At 38.9% G+C, this 24,725-nt stretch overlaps 4 protein-coding genes across 6 annotated transcripts in view; 1 reads left to right on the top strand and 3 right to left on the bottom strand.

Moving 5' to 3' along the window:
- Pde11 (Phosphodiesterase 11) overlaps positions 1 to 7,025 on the bottom strand; it is a 91,794-nt gene extending 84,769 nt beyond the window's left edge. Inside the window, exons 1-2 of the mRNA XM_089464780.1 lie at positions 6,874 to 7,025; positions 5,609 to 5,806 (exon numbers count right to left, since the gene is read on the bottom strand). The gene's annotated coding sequence lies outside the window, so the exon portion shown is untranslated. The remainder of the gene's footprint in view (positions 1 to 5,608; positions 5,807 to 6,873) is intronic.
- A 563-nt stretch (positions 7,026 to 7,588) lies between these two features.
- On the top strand, positions 7,589 to 12,344 carry LOC108611837 (uncharacterized). Of its 2 annotated transcripts, none has more exons than XM_018004649.2 (8): positions 7,589 to 8,133; positions 8,187 to 8,313; positions 8,599 to 9,055; positions 9,125 to 9,289; positions 9,717 to 10,634; positions 10,858 to 11,008; positions 11,072 to 11,179; positions 11,257 to 12,344. In XM_018004649.2, exons 1-8 carry the CDS (start codon positions 7,932 to 7,934, stop codon positions 11,808 to 11,810), a joined length of 2,682 nt encoding a protein of 893 aa, XP_017860138.1. In that variant the 5' UTR covers positions 7,589 to 7,931; the 3' UTR covers positions 11,811 to 12,344. The 2 variants fall into 2 exon arrangements, with proteins under 2 accessions (XP_017860138.1, XP_017860139.1); XM_018004650.2 differs by having other exon boundaries at positions 9,774 to 10,634.
- A 645-nt stretch (positions 12,345 to 12,989) lies between these two features.
- amos (absent MD neurons and olfactory sensilla) lies at positions 12,990 to 19,379 on the bottom strand. Of its 2 annotated transcripts, XM_089464787.1 has the most exons (2): positions 15,453 to 19,379; positions 12,990 to 15,283 (listed from the first exon to the last, which is right to left on the bottom strand). In XM_089464787.1, the coding sequence occupies exon 2, from the start codon at positions 15,247 to 15,249 to the stop codon at positions 14,650 to 14,652; it is 600 nt and encodes a 199-aa protein (XP_089320913.1). In that variant the 5' UTR covers positions 15,250 to 15,283; positions 15,453 to 19,379; the 3' UTR covers positions 12,990 to 14,649. The 2 variants fall into 2 exon arrangements, with proteins under 2 accessions (XP_089320913.1, XP_017860142.1); XM_018004653.2 differs by lacking the exon at positions 15,453 to 19,379 and having other exon boundaries at positions 12,990 to 15,439.
- Positions 19,380 to 19,511: 132 nt separating this feature from the next.
- On the bottom strand, positions 19,512 to 24,722 carry LOC108611747 (solute carrier family 12 member 9). The gene is made up of 8 exons (XM_018004533.2): positions 24,146 to 24,722; positions 23,925 to 24,059; positions 23,514 to 23,860; positions 21,859 to 22,743; positions 21,422 to 21,804; positions 21,150 to 21,341; positions 20,904 to 21,083; positions 19,512 to 20,846 (listed from the first exon to the last, which is right to left on the bottom strand). The coding sequence occupies exons 1-8, from the start codon at positions 24,423 to 24,425 to the stop codon at positions 20,405 to 20,407; spliced, it is 2,844 nt and encodes a 947-aa protein (XP_017860022.1). The 5' UTR covers positions 24,426 to 24,722; the 3' UTR covers positions 19,512 to 20,404.
- Positions 24,723 to 24,725: the final 3 nt, after the last annotated feature.

Genomic DNA, 24,725 nt, shown 5'->3' on the forward strand with positions numbered 1-24,725 from the left:
TTCACAGAGTGAAGGTATACAGCTTGGGTGAAAGTGCTGCCAATTGCTGTAAGCAGTCTGAAGTCAACAGCAATTGAAATTGATACGAATAAAAGGATCTGGTTCGATGCCAGCAGGGACACACACACACACACGTACGCATTTCGAATGTCCTTGCGCCGACTGAGTGAGGGTGGTCAGGATGAAGCACCTTGAGGCGCCGAACAGTTCAATAGCTGCACTGACCCCGAAACACTACATTGCTAGAGTGCTAAATGTATTTGGAATTCCAAAATGTTTTCCCTAATGCAATAAATGTGAACATAAAATATGAAATATCGTCTAGCATAATGATTAATGCACACGCAGTGAAATAGTTGAGCACAGCTGCAATGAAAAGCATTTCTCAATTGCATTCCATGCCTCTGACAGGTTGCAGCAAACAGTTGCAACAGTTTCCTACACAGACAACTGCAACTCGTATGCAAATCGTGGCATATTTTATGCCAAAGACAACTAGGACGCATTCTGCTGTCTGCACAGGATAACAAGAAATGCAATAAAAATAATATGGAAGGTAAACGATATGAAAGCAATTGAGGTTTTCTTTCTGTTTTAGATTAGGCTATTTTGCTTTTATTTCCTTGCATGAAAATAATTTTGTATTGATTTTTGCTTCCATACATTAAAATTATTTAACTGGAAACTTTTGCATTATTGCATTACTATAAATATATTATTTGTTGATAGTTTCAATTCAATTTGCTTCCAGTTATAGTTGCTTTAATACATTTAATTGTGGTTAAATTGTTTTTTAAATCTGCCTTAACTTCAGTTCACAATTTCACAGAAATTTGATGTCCCTTATAAAGTCATTTAAAATCAATAAAATATCTGAAAATCCAAGAAATTAAATGTTCTATGTTTGCCAACTTTTAAGCTGCTTTAATTTCAATTTAAATTAGCTTAAAATTGCATAACTGTTTCATTTCCATTTGTTTATAAATATATACAAATATTTTTTTTTATATATGTATTTAATATTCAGTTTGTTCAATTAGTGAGGAATTACACACATGTTTCAATTCCATTTTATTTACATGGTTACATGTTTTTAAACTGGAAAAATTTTAAGTTATGTTTTGCTTCAATATCATTGAAAATTTCAATGTGGAATGGAATTCAATTTCTCGTACAAATATATTTATATAATAATAAACATGGAAAACAGATTTTTTATGGCGTATTCAAATAGTTTTCATAGATAACAATGCTTTAACTTCCGACAATTTAGCTAGCGGCATTTGCATGGACGAAAACAGTTTCGTTCTTCCTTTATTCTCTTGTGACCAACTAAAAAAGTTTCTGAAAATACGTTCGTGAAATTCAATGCGACTGCAAGTGAATGCAATTGTGAGGTTGCCCTGGTGCGTAAAGCAAGTGTCGTTGAATACGGGACTGTCATCGTTCTGTAGTCCAAGTAATGGCTCAGCAAACCACTCAGACTCACAATGAAATACGCGGACTCGGAGCAACGCGAAGTCAAAGGAAAGTCCTTACCGCAGCGAAAGGAAATGCGCCACAAAAGTGCTATTAAAATAAAACGTGCTCAAGCGTGCTGACGTGAGTCTCCCGCTCAGAACAAGAGCTGGGCCCTAGGAGCAAGCGAGGAGAATTGAAAGTGAAGGAAACTGAGGCAGACGCTTAGCTGAACTGAGGCTCAGTTGAGTCTACGCACTCAAAAGTCAACAACAACAACAATAGTAAAGCTCTTACGTTTATGAATTGAAATATACTCCTGAAATTACAAAGAAAAGTTTTTAAATATGAAAATAGAAAAGTCAACGCAACTGGAAAACATCAGATTTTGTAAGTCTATATGAAAAGGGAATATCAAATATAAAATTATGAATATGAAAATAATCAAAATAAAATAATCACAGGAGTACCATAAAACAATCTTATTTTATTATAAATTTTACTTAATTTTATATTTGATATTATATACATATGTATATATTCATATGCTACTAAAAATATTTTTGAAATTCTTTAAAGATTTTTGTTTTGTTTTAAATCCTTAGGAAATGCGTTAAATGTTCAGATCCAATATACAATCCATCAACATCATCCAAGCTCTTCATACCCTGTAATCCCTCTACGTCTCGCGAATTGTGCAACAACAATGAGCAAGTGTTGAGCACAGGCAATGAGCAAAGCAAACAACGGAAACAAAAAACACAACAGACGCTACAATAACAACAACAATACCATAACAGTTGGCAAGAAGTGAGCATCTGACGCACAACCGTGTCGCAAGTGGCAGAAGCTGAAAATCACGTAGCAGACATTTGGCTGCAAGTTGCGTATACGCCGCATGGGACCCAAAACGTTTATTAGCCGAAAAAACAGCACGCAGGACTTTGAGACAAAGTGATAGAAGCAGTAAGTGAAAATACTCTCTATAATATATGTATATAGTACATATATATTTTAGTTGAATTCTAAGTATTTATCTAGGGGTTTGTCTACGATTCTGTGTAAATGCCATTTTAAACGTGAGTGCAAGGCATTAGCGTGCAGAGCGCTCAATTAGCCAAATTAGCGTAATTTTAGAGTTACAGTGCACACTCGCTAATTGAAACTTAGAACGATGAGATGTGACAGCAATTTATTTAATTTCGAGCAAGTTATATATATATTGAAGCGTAGTCATTTCATTTAACAGCAACCACTGTAGCTGAAATAAAATATGTATGACCTGTACGCGATGAATGATGAGCCGAATAGGCAAAAGGGCGGGTCGCCTTTAGCCCATTAATATGTCATGCAGATGAAGAGGATAGCAGGCAAAGGCGACGCTTTTTTCTTTTATTAAGTGGCAGCAGCGTGTCCTCTGTCAAAGCACACACAACTGAGCTCGTCTCACATATGCAAATTAAAAATGCCAAGCAAAGATTTTGATTCGCATTCGTTGGGGATTTCCAGAGCGCCTTCCATCCATGCGGGCATCCATCATGCCAACTGCAGCCGACAGCAGCTGCATTCAATTTGTCATTAGCTAACACACACTCTACGGGGCTAACTGGCAACGGACAATTGACATGAACCTGCCCCAACACTAACAACAATCTAAACTAAAGCTACCAACATCCCCAGTCACCCCATCCCCATCAGTGTCAATTCATTCACGTAAACTTGTTTACTCGATTCGCGTGGGCCCGGATGACGTCTATTGCCTGATTCAGTTCCGCATACGCGTCGCCTCTAGATGCTGAGCATATTCAAGGGCAGTTAGTAAAATCAAGCAGCTTATGAATGAATTAGAATTAGATGAAATTCGAGTTGGATTGAATTATTAGAGCGAGAGGGAGAGAGAGAGATTGCAATGTCTTATCATTCAAAATCGATAGCTCGAATCTCAACGAACTCGTATTGGACAGAAGTTTAAGCATGTTTGATTGATTTGATTAATTCAATCAGTATTTTTTATAGAAGTTACAAGCTCTGAACAAATTTTAGTTTTTAATGAGGTGTTTAGTCATGTCTTTCTATAAGCGCATCGAGCTTAGAACCCCTTAAAGCTAGAGATTGCAATTTTGCCTGCTGGTCAGTGTATAGCACGGTGATAGGCAGGTGATGATTGTCAAAAAAAAAATCGATAAATCCCGTTTTAGTGTTATCGCTTTAAAACATTATGCAACATTTGCAAAATGATATCTCTTAAAAATACGACAACTATATATCGTACATTTTTATAGCTATAGTTTCCAAATATTAGTAATAGATTTATATATATGTATTTTTTTTTAATTTGATTTTTTCATATTTTGGTAATCTACCCACATTTTAATATTATCACGACCTAATCGACCTATGAGAGGATTTATTCAACAAACAAATTTCTCCAAATATAGTCCACATTGGACCCCAAGCAGAGTCGCTGCGTTAACTGCGTTGTTAGCAGAGAGCTTGGTTCTGTGTGTGGGCGTATGTGGATGTGAATGTGTTATTTGTTATGTGTCCATGAAAAAAAAGCACACAATTATTGTTTCAACTCTTCGGCAAACATTATATATTTTATTATCTCGATAACTTACTAAACACCTCTCGACACTTATTTTGAATACACAATTGTGCAAGTATATTCGCATGGTCGGTAATGATATCTATTCATCTATCTTCACACACGATATTCGATTTCTGTATTTATTTCAATGGAAATATTGCATGAGTGGTGAAAAGTGTGCTACACTTTCCACTTTTTCCTTTCCTTTTATTGCACACACACACACATGGACTAATATGAAAATGAAAATCAATCGTAGTTCCAAGAAAACCATGATTTGAGTGAATATATCAGATTCTCAAAGAGTGCAAACACAATCAAGTGCTGGCAATTAAGTGTTAAATCATTGGCATGAAAACCAATTGTGAGAACTCTATAAAAAGCATGGTCGGTACTTTAGGGATCCCTAACGTATGCTTTATAAACGTTTACTTACGAACCATTTTAATGGTAAGCCCAAGCTGCAAAAGGCAGACCCAAGGGTTTTTATTCCCGCCATGAAATTGCGACGCAGTTGTCCGAGCTTTAAGGATGAGTGTGGATGGAATTTTTGAACGAGAGTGGCCAGGGAGGCACAGGAACAAAGGAAGCAAGAGGCTTGCGCTGCAAATGGACAGCTAATTGACAAATGTGTGCTTGGATGAGCAACAGCTATCCAGCGAGTCAGCCAGGGAGAGCGAGTGTGCATGCCACCAAAAGGGCAGCTGGCAATCAGGTTACAAGCTAGGATATAAAAAAAAAAAGCATCGCCCACTGAATTAGCTTCTAATTAGAGTTTATTGTCTTGCGCCTGAGTGCGTTAGAGTGTGCGTGGGATCACTTAGGTCCATCTCCCGTAAGTTTAGTAATTTTATCAACTAACGACGCCATTGGAGGTGTATATATAAATTGCAATTGGTTTTATGTTCAATAGTTACACAAAAGCTAAGCAAATAAAGCACAGGATATTAAATATTAAGCGTGGGATTTTTAAGTGTTTAGGGAATATAACTAGGTCAGTTGATAAATTTTTTGCTGTTTTTGGAGTATTTTAATAATTATGTTGATATAACTATATATGCTTCTATTATATAATATTTGGGTTTCATATTATATTAGTTGATGTACTAACAAACATTAAGGTATTTATTTAATATATCTAAATAAATCAAAAATATTATGCCATTAAATTTAATGAATAAAAAATATCCTTTACAAAAAAATATTCTCGTTGTAGAAAACAAAAACAAACATTTGAAAAAAATATAAAAATAACACACTAAAGTTCTTCAACTAAAAGAAAAATATAAATTACATATTTCTTAAAATAATAATCAAAATAAACATAACTGAAAAATTACAAAATTGCGCACTTGTATATAATATAGAATTTTGATAATACAAATTAGGAAATAATATAACGTTATTATAAAATATAATAAATATATTTACCTGTATATTATAAATGTATATTAAAATAATAATGTAATATCTATTTTATATATCAGTATGAAAAATATGTATTTAAAATGTTTTTAATAATTTGAATATATAATAAAAATAATATTAGCTTACTCTTACCTCACAAATAAATTTTAGTTTTTAACGGTCGCTTTTTTTGACAGTTTGAATTATTTACTGTAAGTGCTAAACTCTAAGCACAAATCCATTACAATTGTTTTTTTTTTTTTTTTTTTTTTTTTTTTTAATTTATTGCTATTTTTGGCAAGCTCAGTTTTGTTGGTGTTTTTCTAAGGTTCGGTTCAATCAAGCGAAATCCTGAATCAAATTGAAGCGTAATTATTTTTGCTTTGCTGCGGCGCATTTCCCCTTGTGACGTCGCCAATCAAATGGCGCAACTTGACTATGGCACTGGGTCAGTAGCGCAGCATGGGAATTTACTCATGCGCTGCTGCTGCCGCTGTTGTTGTTGTTGTTTTTGTTGTTATTATTGCTCGTACTGGTGGTGTTTACTTGGTCTGTGCCAAGTAATCAGAATAATTACGTGGCCCTAATGGGCCGAAGGACGCGCTACGTCAAATGCAAAACAATTGAAGCAGTTTACAGTTGGTAAAGCACTAGACAGGCAAATAAAAGAGCGGCGCTAATCAAAAGTGGCTGACCAGCAAATACCCTGTTTACTACTTATGTATATAAAAATTAAAATACAGCCGATAATTCTACCCCTTGATAAAAATTCTCGATAATTTGAATTTCTGTGTAAATCGGAAAAAGCTGATCTTGCCATTTTGAATTGTTGGAATTTTTTTTTTCTTGTATGCATAATAGAACTAATAGAAACGACTGACTTGCAAATGCCCCGTTAATATTCCTGAGAAATTACGTTAAAGCAGCTTAAAATAAAAGAGATTGACATATTCTTGACACTTAACAATTATAAGATCGAAATCATTATTTCTTAAATGTCTTTAAATTTTGTTTCCGGATTCATGTGCTGCCACTAAATCAATATTCCTCCTTTTGAAAACAACCAAATAAATGGGTAGCGGTCATCAAAATTCTTGTAATGCGCATTTTGTGCAAGTTAAACATCATTATACGTTAATTATGTTTTCAATTGAAGCTTTAATCTTTCACTAAGCTTCTATGACTCGGCTAGCGGCGTTTCAACGACAACAACAACATAAAGAACAAGAAACAGTAACAACAACAAACCCAATAGCCAAGCAGACGCCATATGCCGGCAAAGAAGAAGAAGCACATGTGAGTACAACTTTTGCAGCACACAACTACAGGAACAAGAAACGGAGTGTGTAACATCGAAGTAAAGTAACAAACGTAACACCCACGCGCACCGTTATCAATGCGTTACTGTTATCACTTACGCTGCCTTACACTGCCGGCGCAATCGGAAGTATTTTGTACGCGTGAAATTTTACGCGCGACAACTTTTACAATTTTGCGCGAGTCCTACTTGCTGTAGATATACGTCAAATGGAACTGACGCCAAGTCGGCGCCACCTGCTGCAATGCACCGTGCCACCAGCAAGTGGCTCCAAAAAATGCCAAAAATAATTTAAGGAAAATACCAAATTAATATTCTGTATAGCATTCACAAACAGTAAAGTACGCGCTTCATTTCAAAAAGGACTGTTACAAGAAGACCTTTAAATCCAAACAACTACTTATTTGAAGTTTGAAGATTATACATACATACATACAAATTTAAAATCATATACAATTTTATTACTAAATTGGAGACCTACTAAAATATATCGAAATCATTTTAATTTTATGAATGAACATAAATCTATTTCTATTTTATATATTTCTTGTGGGTCGAGTTTTTCACCAGTGTTGGAAATCGAAGTTATTTAGCGAACAGCTGCTGAGTTATGGCTCTGTTATCTTTCCATAAATATATCAACATTGAATTTTTCACAAATAGTGTGCCAGAGAGTATAAAAATATATATGACTTAATATTTAGTTTATGGCTATTTATCAACCATTCACTTGTATTAATTTTGAGTCAATCAATTATTGCGTGCTGTTAGCAGAAGCAAATGTTAACATTTTAGGGTGCCCACAGCTGCCAAGCAAATCTGTTAGTGTTGGTTAAAACATTGTTTGCTCACTTTGGTAGCATGTTCACTTGAGATACAACTCCCAAGAAAAACAACAAAATTGGCGAAAACCGCGTGCAATTCGGTAGAATAAATATACACAACAGTTAAGTGCGGCTACGTAGCAGCATTTAAACAATATGCAAGCAGCTCAAGAGCGTCGCTTGACTGCCTAACTGCGGCTGAAAAAAAGTGCGCGTGTTTGTGTGGCCCTGTGAAACAGTGAAGAAAAAAAATCGCCGCTGCCCCAGCGAGGGTAACTGGGCGCTTATACAGAAAACTATTCCCCAAAATAAATTGGCGCCATTGTAATGCACCATGAGCCAAACAGCAACCTCAACAGCAACAAAAACTGAAATGTCCAAAGCAAATGAAGTCTTTGATGAGGAGCTATTTGAGACGCGGCTCGAAGCGCTGAAGGACACGCAGGAGTGCATACAGCAAATGTCCAGCTGGTGCCTGCAGCATCGCATTAATCACAAGAAGATAATCCAGTGCTGGTTAAACGTATTCAAACGAGGTGCGTACCATTATTATTATTGTTAGCTAAGACTCATCAACCTTTTGCCACAGTTCGAGTCGATCATCGTTTGGTTCTGTTCTATCTGGCCAACGATGTCATCCAGTACAGCAAGCGCAAGCGCTACGAATTTGTGGAATGCTGGGCGACGGCACTCCAAAGGGCCACCACTATGGTGCGGTAAGTAGGAAGAGTAGTCGACTCACAGATACCCTATAAAAATATTAAAACTTACTTTTGTTGAGGCTTTAATTTAAAAACATGTTATTCCTAATATTATATTTATTGAATTGTTCAATAGAGTTAACATAATATTTTTTTTATTGCATTTAAACTCCTTGACATAGTATTTTTAATTTTAATTTCTTATAGACCCTGTATAAGTTTTAATATATTAAACGTTAACTTATAATTATTTTTATTAATTTAAAGTTTTAATAATCAATTTTTATTCCTTTTTCAAAGCGATGAACGTGTTAAGAGCAAAATCTTGCGCATCTTTAAAATCTGGGAACAGCGCGAAATTTACAACGAAGAATTTCTGAGCGATCTGAGCGGCCTTCTCAATATAGCGCCGCCAAAGAAAGCCCCAGCCAGCGCAGATCCAAGTAATGAGTACCAGAATGCAACGCTCATTGCGCAAGTGCGTGAATGTGTTGAGCTGGCCGAGACGACGGACAAGAGCATGAAGAAGCTACCGAAGCCACCGAATTTCGAAATCGAAGCCATCAAACAACAGTTGAAAGACAAAAGCCATTCCGGCGACATCGAAAAGGAGGTGGAACGCTGTGTGGCCTTTATTAATGCGTACAACAAGAATCTCCAAAACGAGATCAAGAGTCGCAAAGCGGTGCTGGAGTCGATCGAGGCCGCCAAAAAGTTCTACGAGCATCAGGGCCGTGAGGTTAAAGTTGTGGCCAGTGTAAGTTAAGACAAAAAGTTGATAGATAATAAACAATTTAACTAATAAATATATTTATGTTCATTTCAGGCTTATAAAAGCTTTGGTACACGCATTAAGATAGTCAAGCGCAAGCTGGACGAGGTTATACCAACGCTATCCAGTCCGATACCCTCACCGGATATCAATGCACCCTCACCGGAACGAGATGCAGATCTCCAGCTGCCGGATGAGAACAATTCACCGTTGGGCGTGGTAAGCTATAAAACACAATAAATATAAATGTGCTTTATATTGTGTTTGTATTTTAGAAATGTAGAGTAAATGAGTACAGTGATCGCTCGCAAATAGCAACAGCTCGCTTAAAGTAAAGATTTTAATTTATGACAGCTTTGGGTTTATATATAATTATTTAGAATTGAATTTATTGAATTTTCAGTACAGAAAATTCTATTGAATTACAAAAAATAGAAAAAGTAGCTAAAACACACATTTTACAGTTATTTAACATTATCACACTTTTCAAGCGATCACTATGCAATATTTTTTAATAGTCAATAGATTATATTTTTTAATGTATTTTTTGTATCAAATAAAATTGGACACTTTATCCAAGTTTTATTGAATGATTTTCTTTATCGATTCGCATGCTAATCTTTTTATTTTCATCACTAATATTCAGAATAAGGCGATATTGGGAAACCTCCTATATAGTTCTTCTGGTTTTTATGTTCCTCAGAACTTGTTCAGCGGCAGCGGTCTAAATGGATTCGCCAGCTATCTGGATGGCGGCCAGCTGCCGTTTGATATCAACGATTTTAAGCGAGAGTCGAGCGGCAAGGATCGTGGCAGCGCCATTGAGGTGATTGGTTCGCGTTCAGATGACGAGAGCTATACGCCCGGCTCCAATTATTATAAGCCCGAGCCGTTGAACAGGAGCTACAGCAGTAACAATGCCAACGGCAACGGCGGCAGCGTCATACCGGGCCTGGGTGGCAGTGGCAACGGCGGAGGCAGCGGCGGCTCCAGCGATGAATACAATCCCAGTCAGGGGGTGTCTGGCTATGGTGGTGTGTTGCCACCACCAGCGCCGCCCATGTTCGGTGGCCCGGCACAAGAATATGCGCCGCCACCGCCGCCGCATCTTGGCTACGGTCCGTCGGATAGTCAGTATACGCCCGCGCCTTTGAGTAGCAATCCGATGGCACCGCCACCGCCCATGCCGCCGGCCATAACAGCGGCGGGCAGCGTGGACGACTTCAACAGCACCTGGGACATGAGCATGACCTGGACGCCGCACGACACCAGCCTGAACAGCAGCGGTGCCAGCTCCAGCTATACAGCGCCAACGCAATCGACGCCGCACTCGCCGCCCCACTTCGAGCGCAAGGGCAGCAGCAGCGCGCCCATTGAGTACAGTGAACATCATAATGTGTCAGCGCTGGGCGCACAGGATGTGGATCATCGAACGATTCAGCTGCCGCCGGCATTCAATTTTCGCGCCAAGTCAGCGCTGAGCGAAGAGCAAACGCGGCATTTAGTGGACATTGATCATAGGAATTTAATATCGCTGACTGGTTCGCCAGGCGGTGCCGATAAGGTGTGTTTGGGCAGCACAGTAAAGCCTGCCAAAATTTGTTGTAAGCGGCTTAAAGTTAGGGCTTTCCGAAAAGTAATTCAAGCAGATTGTTTTTAAATGTTTTTCAATGCAATTGCTTGTTATAGATTGCATTTGTCTATTTCATTTGCTTCAACTTCAACGTCAGGCTTTCATTTCTGTAAAATCTTTTTGAACAATGTAATTAATATTTATGGCTTTGCAGGACTTTGGCGTTGGCGATGTTGATTACCGTACAGCGCCCAAAAACGAGGAGGCCGGCAGTGCTATACGCAGTCTGGGGAACAATTCGCCCATGATGGCGCCGCCTGGCAGCTATGTGAAGAAGACTAGCTCGCCGCAGAAATCCAATGCGAGTAAGATCAATGTTTTGAATCCACATACGAGGACATCAATTTGATTCCCTTATGAATTTCCAGGTTCCTCTTCGGAATCAGATCGGGTGGATGGCTCGGCACGGTATGATCCCGCAGATATGGTTGTTGATATGGACATGTCCGATGAGGATCTGGAGGAGTCGCAGATAGGTATTGGCAAGAACCGTCATTAAAACAATAGTTCTTAGCTTTAGTGGCAAATTTGACATGTAACAATTTCCATACAGAGCTCAATGCCAATGCGGAGCAGCTGCATCTAGAGAATGCCGATGGTGAACTGGATGCTAATGGCACCTTAACTCCCCGTCCCGTGCTGCTAGAAACGCCGCAGGACTTTCAATGGGATGCTAACAGTTTTCTAACGGCACCGGGCGCCGGCAACATGCAGGACATGCAACAGCAGGCCGATACACAGCAACAAATGCAACAGCCGCCGCCGTTGCCGCCACAGCAACAGCCATGGAATCAAATGCAACCGCCAATGCCCTGGAACGGCAATGAGGGCAACAATGGAGCGGGTGGTGTGCCGCCCCCACCGAGGCCACCGTTTGCAGGTGGTCCATTTCCGTTTCAACCATTTGGCAATAGTCCAGATAATATGAATCGCGGACGTGGCCGTGGTCGCGGCTGGTCAGGACCGTATAGACCCAATTATCAACGTATGCCCGGCCCCTTTGATGGCGGACAGGGGCCAGGACCGCGTCCATTCTTTCAACGTGGCGGTGGACCCATGCGCAACAATGGCGGACGGGGGCGCATGCGTGGTAAACCTTGGATGTAATTACGTATTATAGCTTCAATATAGTATACATATACATACACACACACCCACGAATTGCCACACACACACACACACGCGTATGGAAGTGCATAGTTTATTTTAGTTGTTAGTTGACTTTATCTCATTTGGATTTAGCCTTACGACGCATATACAGTCCCCTTACACACACACACACTCACACGCTTCAAAGCTGTGGATCGTTGGCTATTTAATAAACTATATAGAAGCCCATTTGGACGCAACAGTATGGACACCAAGCTAAATGCGAGCTATGTTTAAGCATAACGTTTTACAATTTCCTGATATAAATACAATATAATCTATATATTATATGCATATATACGACAGTTTTGCACCTGGTCTCTCTTCACGATTTTGTCTTGATACTAATATATATATATATCGTTAAAATTACGGCATGCATACCTAGTTGGGGTTATACTAAGAGAGACGCATCTGAGAATTTATAAAACAAATTTTTGGAGTGAATAGAACAGATTTTAAGAGTTTAATAAACTGCATCCATGATCTTTATGATGTGAATTTTTGGGTTTGTCTGGGTCTTACCTCAATGAACTCCTATTGCTTTTATGGCAGAATTTTTTAATTTCTTTCAAACCTCCAAAGTCCTGTGCCAAATTTCTGTTAATTTCCTGTGTGGCCTATAAGTTTTCAATTAAAAGTCAACGATACAAATCTCGATTTCAATTGCTCTCACTACAGAGAAACACAAATAAAAACACACTTCAAGACTTGTTTAGAAACATATTGCAAAAATTTCCTTTAAGTTTAGAGTTGCCTTAGTTTTTAATATTATATATACTTTAAATATATATGTAATCTAACTTTAGTTAACTTCAAACATTGCTTTTAGTTTTCAGCCCTAGACGTAAGCAAAAGTATGATGTAAATAATATAAATGTAATTATTAAATTAACCACTAAATGTATCTAAATGAACTTCGGTTATGCCAATGTTTTATGCTCTTCACTGAATGTCTACATACAAGAAATATTTAAATAATAACCCTCTGTTCGGAAAAAAAAGAAAACAAAAACATCTCGTTTAAAGAATTTCAAATTAAATAAAAATTAAATTCTATTAAACATTTACTCGAAAGCTAAGGGGCGCATCAGATATATTGATATGAACAATTCCTTTAATTTTTTCACTGATCCATTGGACAAAACTATGTGGAATGACTGAACTCCCATGTGGGTGTGACAACAAAATTGACATTTTCCAAACGAACTGCAAGACTGATCCGAGTTTCTTTATAGTAAAAATATTTCCCAATTTGGAGTTCTAGAAAAACATTCTACAGTGGCATTGCCGAACATATTGTGGTAACTTCTAATCTGAAATCCAATTCTCGAACAAAAGAACTCTCATAATCTCTTAAGTACAAACTCTGCCATAAGTAAACCAAATATCATATCATCGTCGTATGCCAAAACCAAAAAAAAAAAAAAAAGAAGAAAAATACAAAAACTTGTGAAGAAATTAAATAGAAAATAAAAGTTATAGTCAGTTGATCAGCAAGTCATATGTGTATCAAAATTACCTTAACTAAAACTAGTTATTAAATAGATAATATATATTGTATGCTTAAGTGTAGTTAAGCTTAGTAATGTACATTTAGCTGTTTAAATACAAACCTTAAATGTGATATTTAAAATTGAAAAATCTTTTTTCATTTCATGTGCACAAATTACAGTGTTTAAATCAAATTTCGTGTCCTGTGTCCTGTGCGGCACAGGATCTAAGGCAGCATTTAGTGTTGTTTACCTGTTGACGTTGACGGCACTTAATCACCTCCAGTTAGGTGAGCTGGTTTGCTCTTACTGTTTCTTCTTTTTGTTCGACATCGGAAGTCGGAACTCATCAATCGTCTGTCGGCGAGCTCTTGTTTTGACTCTGCTTCTATTTTGGGGGCGTTACGCCCGCTGCTCAGCATATTGCGTTCTCAAGGACCTTTTTTTTTTTGGTTTGGGCAGGGTTACTGCGATAGCTGGAAATTGTGAATTAATGAGCCAAATCGTTGGGTTAAAATGTTGATATAGTACATATATGTGGAAACAGAAAATATTTGCTGCTCCAATAACAAAAAGTAGTGTATGATTTTATATACATTTTTAGTATATACAGATTTTTATATAAATATATTTGGAATAGAGAAAAGTATTATTTCATTCAAATAAAAATAAAAATTGTATTAAGATTTGATTTTAGTGGATTTCGTAATTTCCAATGAAGTTCTTGAGGATAACTTCAAATAGTTAAAAAAAAAAAATATTAACTACATAAATGTATAAATCAATTTATACAATAAACATTCTAATCAAGCAAAATAAATTGTTGGTGATATTTATTTATTAATAATCATACAACAATACGAAAAAATATATAAATTTTTTATTTAAAGTTATTCATGAAATCAGAGAAATACAAATTTTGTCTTCAATTTAAGTTTTTAAGTTCTTTTTTTAAGCTTTAATTATAAGCTCTACGCCCCTAATTTCTTTTGACATTAAAGTCTTTACTAAATTATAGAAATTAGGCATGTGTTAGGATCTACATATATATTTGTGCCTTGCTCTGCCTCTACCTCTAGAGAAAGTCAACATACTTTTTATGAGCGAGTATAAATAAATAAATAAAAAACTCAGATTAATATTATCATAATTGTATTTAATAAACGCTTTAAAAATCCTAACTTATTTACAAAAGTCTATCAGCTAAATTTAGGAATTAACAGCCTTTAAAAGTTGACACTAGGATCAAGTGTTGCAGCAACACGCCCCGGTTGCATTGATGCCCCCCACCGGCCCCCGCCCGCTCAGTAGTCTCTGGCTAGCAGCGTGAGCAGATCCCCAATGTACGCCTGCGCCATTTGCAATGTTTCGTACTTGGAGAGTCGTCGATCGTGACCCAGAGATGGCACCACATCCCTCAGCTTGTCGAAGGCATCATTGAGGCTGTTCATGCGGCGACGTTCGCGTGCATTGGCCGCCAGCCGGCGCTTGCGCAGGACATCTTTGCCGCAGCTCTCGTGCTCCTCCGGCTCCTCCTCATATGAGGCACTCGGATAGGCATGATGGTAGTCATAGGGTCTGCTGCGTGCTGTCTTTTGCCAATATTTGGCTGCCTTTGTCTGGTATTTGCTGGCACCAACAGACAATTGCTGTTGAATCTGTTGTTGTTGCTGCTGCAGTTGCTGTTGTTGTTGCTGTTGGCGTTGCAGCTGCTTGTGCTGCTGTTGGGTTTGAGCGCTGAGCATTTGCTCCAACTCCAGCACGGCTGGTGTATCGTAGTACAGCTCCAGAGAGCAGCTATTGGTGCCATCGGATAAGCTGTCCGCGCTGCCGCTAAAGTCTCTGTCCTCCTGCTGATTCATGAACTGCTCCAGCTGCTGCTGCAAGTTGTCCTGGCCGAGCATGGTCTCCGAGGAGTCGGCCTCCAGACTATCGGCGCTGTAGTAGAAGTGCTCGATGAGCTCGTTGTTCGTCAACATGTTGTGCGTGTGTGCTAAGCCAAAGGATAACTGACTGAAGGCCAGGCCCAGACTGGGCCTTAAATAGGCTGCACAAACGGCAGCAGCAGCAACAGTTGATGTTGATTGGCTGCTGCCGCTGCTCTTACCTGATTCGTTGAGCTCAGCTTGGCTCGGCCTGATCCTGTTTTCTACCTGCCCGGCATTTACCTGTGCGCAGCCCGTGCCCTAAATTGGCTTGCGGTCAAAACGTTTAATTGCCACGGCAAAGCCGCTCGATGTGACCTGCCATATACATACACGCACATATATATACACATATATTTACACACATATACTTATATATTTAGTGCAACTTCTTTTTCATTTCAATTTTAATTCGATATGTCAAACAATTGTTGCCAAGGTCGCTTAGGGATCACACAAAGCCTGTAAGCCAGCCTTTTGTTATGCTTCGCAATCTTCACATATTATATGAAGCCAATTCATTTATTATTACTATTTATTTTTTTCTTTTTTCTTTTTTTTTTGCATCTTTTTTACCATCAGCATTCTTATTGTGCTTTGGGCCAGTAGCCAGTCGCCAATTTAGTTTGCATGTTTGTGGTCTAGCGATCCTCCAACCAGTAAATGTTTTGCTGTACCAAACAAAAGAATTTCTCTCAAGTGCGGTTTTCCTTTGTTGCAACTTTCGATTTTAGCCATTGTGCTTTATTGGGTCAACCAAACAGAAATTATTTCGGGCGATTTCTTTAAAAACAGTTGCAGTTCACCGTACGTAAAGAACTGATTCTTTTTTTTCGCACGATCATGAAGCGTTCATATTTACATTCATTTGCGATAAAATGTTTCTCTTGAGATGGAAATCTGTTTCAGATATCTCAAGAAAAAGCTGCAACATGATATATATATTTAATTATTATTATAACATGCTATATTTTTATTTTAATTGATAAAAGGTCGCATGCGCATGAAAATCTGAGTATCACTCTATTAAAAACATATTTAATAATATTTTTTTCGTCTTCTTCTTCTACTCTTCACAGCTACCATAGCAAAGATCCATCAACAATTTACATAGCTGAAAATTATGTGAAACATTTATCGTTTCTGTCATTAGTTCATCAGATTTGAGATCTGGACATAAATATAAATAAATGAACAATAGATAAAGCTAGTTCACAATTTATATTTAATGCTATACAAATTTAAATAACCATACGAATAACATATTTCTAGACAGAGCCAAATTGTGTAAGGCCCGAATTCACTTTCTGTATTTTTAGCCTACTGACATATGTATAACTTCTTAAGTAAACAGCTGTAAGCAATATATCAAAATAGTATTGTACATGGATATGTGAAATAATAAGCAAAACAAGAAATAAACTATTATTATTTTTTTAGCCAACTTGACTTTTATGGGTTGTATAAGTATCATATGTATTTATAGTAAACGAATTGAACAAAAGTCAGCTACTGAATATTAGCTTTCTTTATTCTACTACTCTGAATCATTTAAGACTGTCTTATTACATAGCCCCAAATAAAAGGAAACTCGAGATATTTTGGATTTTAGGATCCATAAATTTTGCAAACATCATTCTTTTATTTAAATAAAGAACTTCAAAAAATACGTTATTAAACTTTATTTTTACGATGCAGGGCAGTTCCTAGTTGGGGGCTCTAGAGCTGTAAATCAAATATACATGGTTTAGATCATTTGGCTTAAAACAAGCTGTTACCAAATATTGGAATGCAAATATATATTTTGAATATTCCTTGCACTAGCTAATATATATACTATTAATATAAAGGAGATCGTGTTGATCATAGAGTTGTTGTACTGTACTCTAAAGGCGACTTCTCTGTCTTGAATGAATCTGTCTCAGATATTGTCTGCTGACCAAATCGCCAAGGCATAACACGCAATCTCTTGGCACCCCATGGCTAGCTGTTGCTAGTAACAAAAACTTATCAGTCGCCCACTTAACACTTCTGCTGCCTCGACTGACGAATGGAACTGTGTTTGTGCGCCTTTTTACCGCTACCATTAAATGCTTATTAAGATATAGGTGTATATATCCTTGAGGCTCGTGTCTGTTAACGAAAACAAAAACCAAAAAAAAAAAAAAAAAAAAAAAAAACGAAAGGAAAGGAAAGAAAAGGAAAAGGACACAGATTACCCAACGGCAGTCGCAATGGAGTCATAAATGTCACGGCGCTATTTATGTGATGACAATTTATGATACTCATCAATAGGGACTGCCGCTTGCTCAGAAGGCGCAGCGAAGCTACCTGCCGAAAGGATCCTGCCAGCCGAGAAAAAAGGGTATTTAGTTGATTTTCAACTCGCTTACTGTTTGTTTTCCTCATCATGCTCAAGTGTCAATAAATTCTCATATAAACGTTGCAATTACCTCGACACATTTGGGTTATCAGAGACGCGTCTAACGGATATGCTGATACTGGGGCAGAGGTAGAGCCAGAGGCAGCGGCAGCGGCAGCGGCAGCAGCTTGTCGTGTGTCTTAAGTTATGTTTGTGTTCCTAGAAATAGACTCAACATCAAAAATTAAAAAACTATTCAAATTGTCGAGATATTTCGAAAAGTCGAAGCTAATCCCATGAGCGACAAGCTGTCTGGCCGGCAGGCAAAGCGAATTTTCGCAGAAACCAAAACAAAAATATTAGATATGTATGTGCAGAGAATATTAGCCATAATGCTGGAATATTACATGGTAATTTGCTGGCAGTAAATAACGGCAGTACAATGGAAAAACTATGGCTGAAATTGCATTGTTTGGCCAAACAAAAGGGCACACTGGACAAGTGCACAAGCACTTGCGACTTTCCCAGGCACAAAAGAGAATCTTCATCTTGCTCTTGGCAACAATCTCACGCAATAGTTGAACAATAGTTGAGCAACTAATCGCATTTTCGCAATTTAGCGCCAACAGCTAAACCGCTCGACGAAAACGATTAATCCTGGTCGCAGAAGGAAAGCAGATTATCATCAGTTGGCCTATTGTTGAGTGGAAATCGACTTGACTTGAATTGACTTTCGGGCCGCAGCACCGCCTACGCGTCTATTGTTTGCTATTTTGACAAGGACATGCAACTGGCCCAACGGCTGGGCAGGTAAACGACGCGTCGTACATGCTAATTGGAAGTTCCAGTCAAGGCGTTGCCCATCTTTAGCTGATCTCCGAGCTATTCAGGCTATGACCCATGATTGGGTCCGAGCCGTTGGCTTTAGCGTTTTCAGGTCGTTTCGCCAGAAATTGTGCAGCATAATGTCGAGAGTTTTGCGGTCGCGTGGCACATCGATCAGCGGCTCATCATCATCGGGCAGCAGAAGCCAGAAGCCAGCCGAGCGTCAAGATCAAACGTCACGATCCATGCCGTGCCCTTTTGTCGGCGCATCATTGTGTGAAATATCGGGACAACTCTTGCGGCTCTTGTGCATCATTTGTACATTTTAGCCATGGCCGGCGCTCAGACGCTTGTCTGTGTTTGGAATTGTTTTGGCCGTTTTCCATAGAAATGCAGCCAAGTGTTTGAATTGATTTCTCCCTACATTTAATTAACCTTTCGTTGCGGCTACCTTGAAAGTGGGCGGGAGTCCAAGTCTGATAGCCATGGAAAGTAGTTCACTTAGACGATCATGTGGATCATGGATGACTCGAGAGTATCATACAATTCCGAAATTGCAATGGACAGCATGATATGCAATTCTGGACTCACTCTGAATCGCACCAATATCTTGATCACCATTTGGGTTTCATTCATTCAAATATAAACTGAACTGTCACTGTCCAGCAAGCCGATGTTCAAATACTCTTTATAGGTCTACAAACATTCAGTAAAAAACAGTCATGTTTTGTTTTCGATAACTCTAAAAAAAAAATTTAAGATTTTGCTTTAATATATTATACTAAAATAATATTAACTAGTTTTATTTCAAATATTTTGTAATTACCAAAATAGGAAAAATATTTCTACTTCTATTTTATATAAAATAATAATTCAATTCAAGTTAGTAATAAGGAATCTAAAGAATACTTGAAACTCTTGGAATAACTTTAAGGAAGCTATTCTAAAAAAATCTGTAATCTTTTGCTAAAAGAAAATGATCATAATATTACTTCCATATCAAGCAATCCCACATAGCTCCCATAATTGCAATATTGACTCAAATACCTCAGAATTTACATTAAGATACACGTAGGTATGTTTATTATGTTATTGGAAAGAATTGAATACATTTCTCATAAAATATAATTAAAATGTTTATATATACGGGTTATTCACAGGCACAACCACAATCAACTGACGAAACAGAAAAATATATTTATGTGCATAATTTAAAATATGTCTAGCTTAAAAATTTCGCAACAGTTAGATGTAAATTGCGCGCTGTGAGTTGTCATAAATATGTAGAAAACTAATTACTAAAACAAATGAATAATTGTATATGATTTTTTGCTTTGTGAAACATTTTGTTTTTTTTTTTTTTTTTTTTTTTTATAATACTTTTTGCTATAATAGAGAGCGGGTTCTCGAATCACAAAATCGTTAATATCAAACAGAGCAAAAAACGTATGTATGTATATGTGTATATGTATATCTATGTAGTTTTCCGTTTGTTTGTCTGTTTATCTATAAGTGGTCCGCACATATGTGTGAAATATTGTTGTATATTCGTATAAAAGTAGGTGTTAATTTGAGAATTTACTGATATGATAATTAGTGCGAAGGGTTTCGATGATATTAGAGTGTTTCTGCTTTTTGTTATTTAAAATAAGTTAAAATTAAACATGATTACGTTATGCCCTTATATGTTCTATAGCTTTCAGCCTACGGACAACACAAATACTCATATATTAAACAATAGCACAGAGCCCCAGAGGCTTACGAATTTGAGAAAGAGAGCGAACGTATTACGAAATTGGTTTAATCCAGTTTTAATGTGCGGCTTGTTAAAGTCCATAATGTGTTTGTGCCGCGTATGCAATGCATTTAATATCACTGTACGCCTGCAATCTCCAGCACGAGCGAATCGGAGAAAGAGAGTTGTTGTGGGTGTCTGTCCGCCTTAGCTTAGAGCGTAGTCGAGGTCACAGTACTGACGCCATGCACTAGAATAGTCGGCGGCAGCTCGGCTGTTAGCTCGGTGAGTAGCTCAATGTAGCTGGCACTGCGATCACTAAAGTCCGTCAATGAGGGCTTTGGCGGTGCAGCCAAGTAAATGAATGATAGAGCCGTCTGATCGGAACGATCGCGTATTATTTGATTAACACGCTGCATATACAATAGCGAATGATTGAATTTCTCCTCGACAATTTCATCGCCATCGTCCAGCAATGCTTCGTCCGCTTGCGCCGTGAATTGCCTGAGAATGCGTGCATGTCGCGTGAAGTCCGAGTTTCGGCTCCATTCCTGTATCTCAATAATTTCCGCATTAATACGAAGCTCCTTCAGCGTTTGCTCCAGCTTCAGCTTGGAGAATATGTCCATTTGGGGTGCTTGCGTATCAAAGGTGCTGCAAATCAACTCTCTTAATACTTAACTCTTTCTTTTGACCTAGCATTGTATTTACCCCACAGTGCTCTCTTCATTCGTTTCGCACAGAAAGATGCGCACTCGCAGATGCTTCCACTTGGCCAACATGATGACCGCCAATTGCATCATGAACAGTGAGACCATGTCAAAGGGATCGCCCGATGTGGGATTGAATACATTAATGGGCCACACATCTATATATTTCACATGTTTGCTTCTGTAAAATTAGAAATGTCCATTAAAAACTCGAACTAATTTGAAATTCATTTCATTTCGAACGCACATGGTTATGAAATTCTTGTCTAGGCGCTGAAAGTTGCGGCACAAGCACAGATTCTTCTTCATGCGCAGGATATCGCAAAGGATTTGCACATATTCCTGCACCTCAAACTGTTTCGGTTCACCATCACGTCGTATGGGAAAACTGAGTGCATCACCCTCATTAAAGCCATCCGTTTTATAGGGGGAGGTTCCACTAAAATTTAAAGGCAATTATTAATAAGAATCTAAACAGATGTGTAGTGTCTCCTATTTAATACGTTTTTAGCTACATACTTTTGAAAGAAATCCTTTGGTGCCTCATTGTCGTAGAAGCCTAAAATAATGGTATTTGGCTTCATGGCGCCAATGCCAGACAAGCGTATTAAATGCTGAACCCCTTCGCGTATGCTGCGACCGATGGTCACCTCGGTGAAGGCCTTGACACGCATGTGATCCAGGAAGGACCACCACTGCTGATTTTCGACGGCATCTTCGACGCCATTGCAGTCGCCAATCTTGACGTGGCCAATGATGTAGAGACCGCTCTTCTTAAGATCATTGACAAAGTCAACAAGTGGACAGCAGGAGCGCGGCGAGGAGACCAAGAGTAGAATTTGTGGACGCCAAAATTTGACGTGATCTTTGCGTGGATCTAGCATAAGCAGATATTTGCGAACCTGAAATACGGGAGTTCAAGTAAAAGATAAATACAAATTCCATGCGCAGCTCACCTGGTGGAACATTAGGGCCTGGGAAATGGAGCCCCACTGCGCTGCCTGCGTGGCTGGGGAGAAGAGATGCAGTGCAATGACCAGGATCAAACACAATATGATGCAGGATGAGGCATAAATTGGATTGATGACGAACATCATGATCAATGTGCCCAACAAACCGACCAGGCAGGTGTGCCAGGTGAAGTATTTGAAGAGTGGTCGGAAATTAGGTGCACCGGTCAGCTCAATACCCAAACAGGCAAGATTTGTGGCCAAATACGAGAGCATAAAAAGCACGGAATTAATCTGGGCAATAATATTGAAGGAGCCAATCAGCAGGATGCACTCGACCAGCACCCAACTGATGACCACAGCGCAGATGGGATTTCCCTTCCAGGTGCCACGGAGCACAAAGTTCAGCAGCGAGCCAAAGACCTGATCCTTGCTGAGCGCCTCCAAAATGCGACTGGAACCAATCAAATTGCTCAGCCCTGTCGAGAAGGTGGCCGTCAGAATGCCAATGGCTGTAAATGGGGGCCACAGATTGACGGGCATCAGGAACAGATAGTTGTTCTGCATGGTCACATACGGCGTGGTGCAGCTCATCAGGAACGAGAGTATGATATACGAGACGAATGTGAAGCAGACGGCAGACAGTGTCCCCCATGGTATACTCTTTGAGGGATTCTTCAGCTCCCCGGACATGTTTGCACCAGCCATAATGCCCGTAACGCCAGAGAAGAGCACACCGAACGTTGTTGAGAAGTCCACATTCTTGTAGTTCGATGTGTAATCCGTGCCGTAATGCGAGCCCAAATTCTCTCTCAAGGTTTTCCCACTAAGACCCGTATACGGCAAAAATTTCGTAGCATTCATAAGCGTATTCACTACCGGCACAGGAATCTGTCGAATAGAGTTAAATGATACATATATTGGTATATTGGTATGTATGTATTTTAATGTGTGTATACTAAACAGAGATAGCAGCAGCTTATAGTATTTAATTGATAATAAACATGATACTCATTAGTTTGAGAATGTGCGGGCATTTTAGTTTGTTATCAGCTGCATTCAAATGATTCATATAACGCGTCATTTTTATGTCCAGCACATTTTTTCGATCTGCTAACACATGTACAGTGAAAACTTAATAATATGGTAATTGATTTTATAATATTAGTAATGAATACAGCTAATTAACCTAACTGATTCATGCTAAAGCTTATAAAGGCTTTCGCTTCACTAATAAATTTATATATGATATATTAAAAATATTTATAGAAATAAAAATATAATAAATAAATAAATATGAATAAATTGGTATTCATATAGAATGCTTACATTTATAGACTGTTCGATGTGCCTAAAGCCTAATGGGACTTACTGGAGCAAAAGAACAAAAGTGACCGATGCCTAAATTAATGCAAGCAAGTGTTATCTTTGCACAACACCCATTATCGCAAGTTGATGAAATTAGTAAATAATATCTACATATGTCATATATCAAATAGTTTTTTTCAGCACTTTCTGCATAACAAAGCGTTGAGCTGTGCTCCGTGCTGGGATTTTTTGTTGTTTCGGAAAGAGAAAAACTGATAGCGAATATAGAGATTGATAATTCTAATGAAGCTTTGCATGATTTTCTGTATGATTGAGTGCAAGCCCCCGCTTACCGTATCGTTGGTGGCACCCACGGTCAGAAAGCTGATATATGTGGCGAAGAGGCAAATGGTTACAGTGCCCAAAATAAGCACCGACGTTTTGGCAAAGAGAGCGGCGCCCACCAAACAGACCAGCAGCATGCTTGTATTGATGCCGCTGCTAACCAGGAAGCGCCACCATTTGCCATCGGGCAGATGGGCTCCACCTTCGTTGACGAAACGACCGCCGGGTCCGAAGTTGTCGATGATGCCCTCTGTGCAACCGGATATGGCCATGGCGCAGCCCACCACATTCGCAAAGAAGAACAGGGTGCCTATAGAGCCGCCAAACTCGAGGCCCAGGGTGCGACTAATCATGACTAAAATGTGTGAGAAAATTCTTTAGCTATAAAATGATTTCTTTTGCCCCATACGGTTACTCACAGTAGACGCCGCCGCCCTCAACAGCGCCATTCGTGGAGATGGCGCAAACGGAGGCGACCGTAAATAGTAGAATTGCGTACGCGATGAGGAACTGCAGTAGCGTAACGTATAAGCCCGCATTGCCCACAATGTAGCCTGCAAGTGAAACAAATATTATTACAATAAGAAAGCGAGGGAGAGAGAGAGAGTGCTGGGACCATCCATTATGACATCACACTCACCCACACGTATGAAAACCAGAGCACTGAACATGGACAACGCCACAGGACTAAATACGCCCGCAAATGTGCCTAGTGTACGTCCGCTGCGTTCCGGATCTTGCATGCCAAACTCAACATAACCATCGCTTGATTGGGGCGTCATGGGACGAGCACTCTCCGTGCCACCTCCGTTGCTACCACCAGCACCAAAGAGCGAGCCAAAGCTGCGAAACATGTTCGAGGCGCTGCCATTGCGTGGCGCTGCAATCGGCGCAGTTTCCTGATCTCTGCTATTTCGCATAACAACTGCCAAATGCCAGTTGCTAAGCTGGAAATTAAGAGAAACGCACACACACACACAAAACACACAAAGCGTTGGCGCTGTACGCCCACAATTGGCGCAAATCAAGCGAATGACTTGATGTGCAGTATTTGGGCCGTTTCACAGCCTTTAATTCTTTTGTTTTCTTTTCTTTTTTTTTTTACTTTTTTTGTAGGTTTTTGGTTGACTGCTCCACTTGTAGCTGGCGGCGCGTTATTTGTTTGTCTGTTGGCACAGAGAAAACACGCAAAACTGAGTCCCCCAAATGCCCCGCAAGGT

The sequence above is a fragment of the Drosophila arizonae genome, chromosome 3 (genome assembly GCF_054131065.1).
Source record: "Drosophila arizonae isolate 15081-1271.41 chromosome 3, UAZ_ARI_1.0, whole genome shotgun sequence".
Lineage (NCBI taxonomy): Eukaryota > Metazoa > Arthropoda > Insecta > Diptera > Drosophilidae > Drosophila > Drosophila arizonae.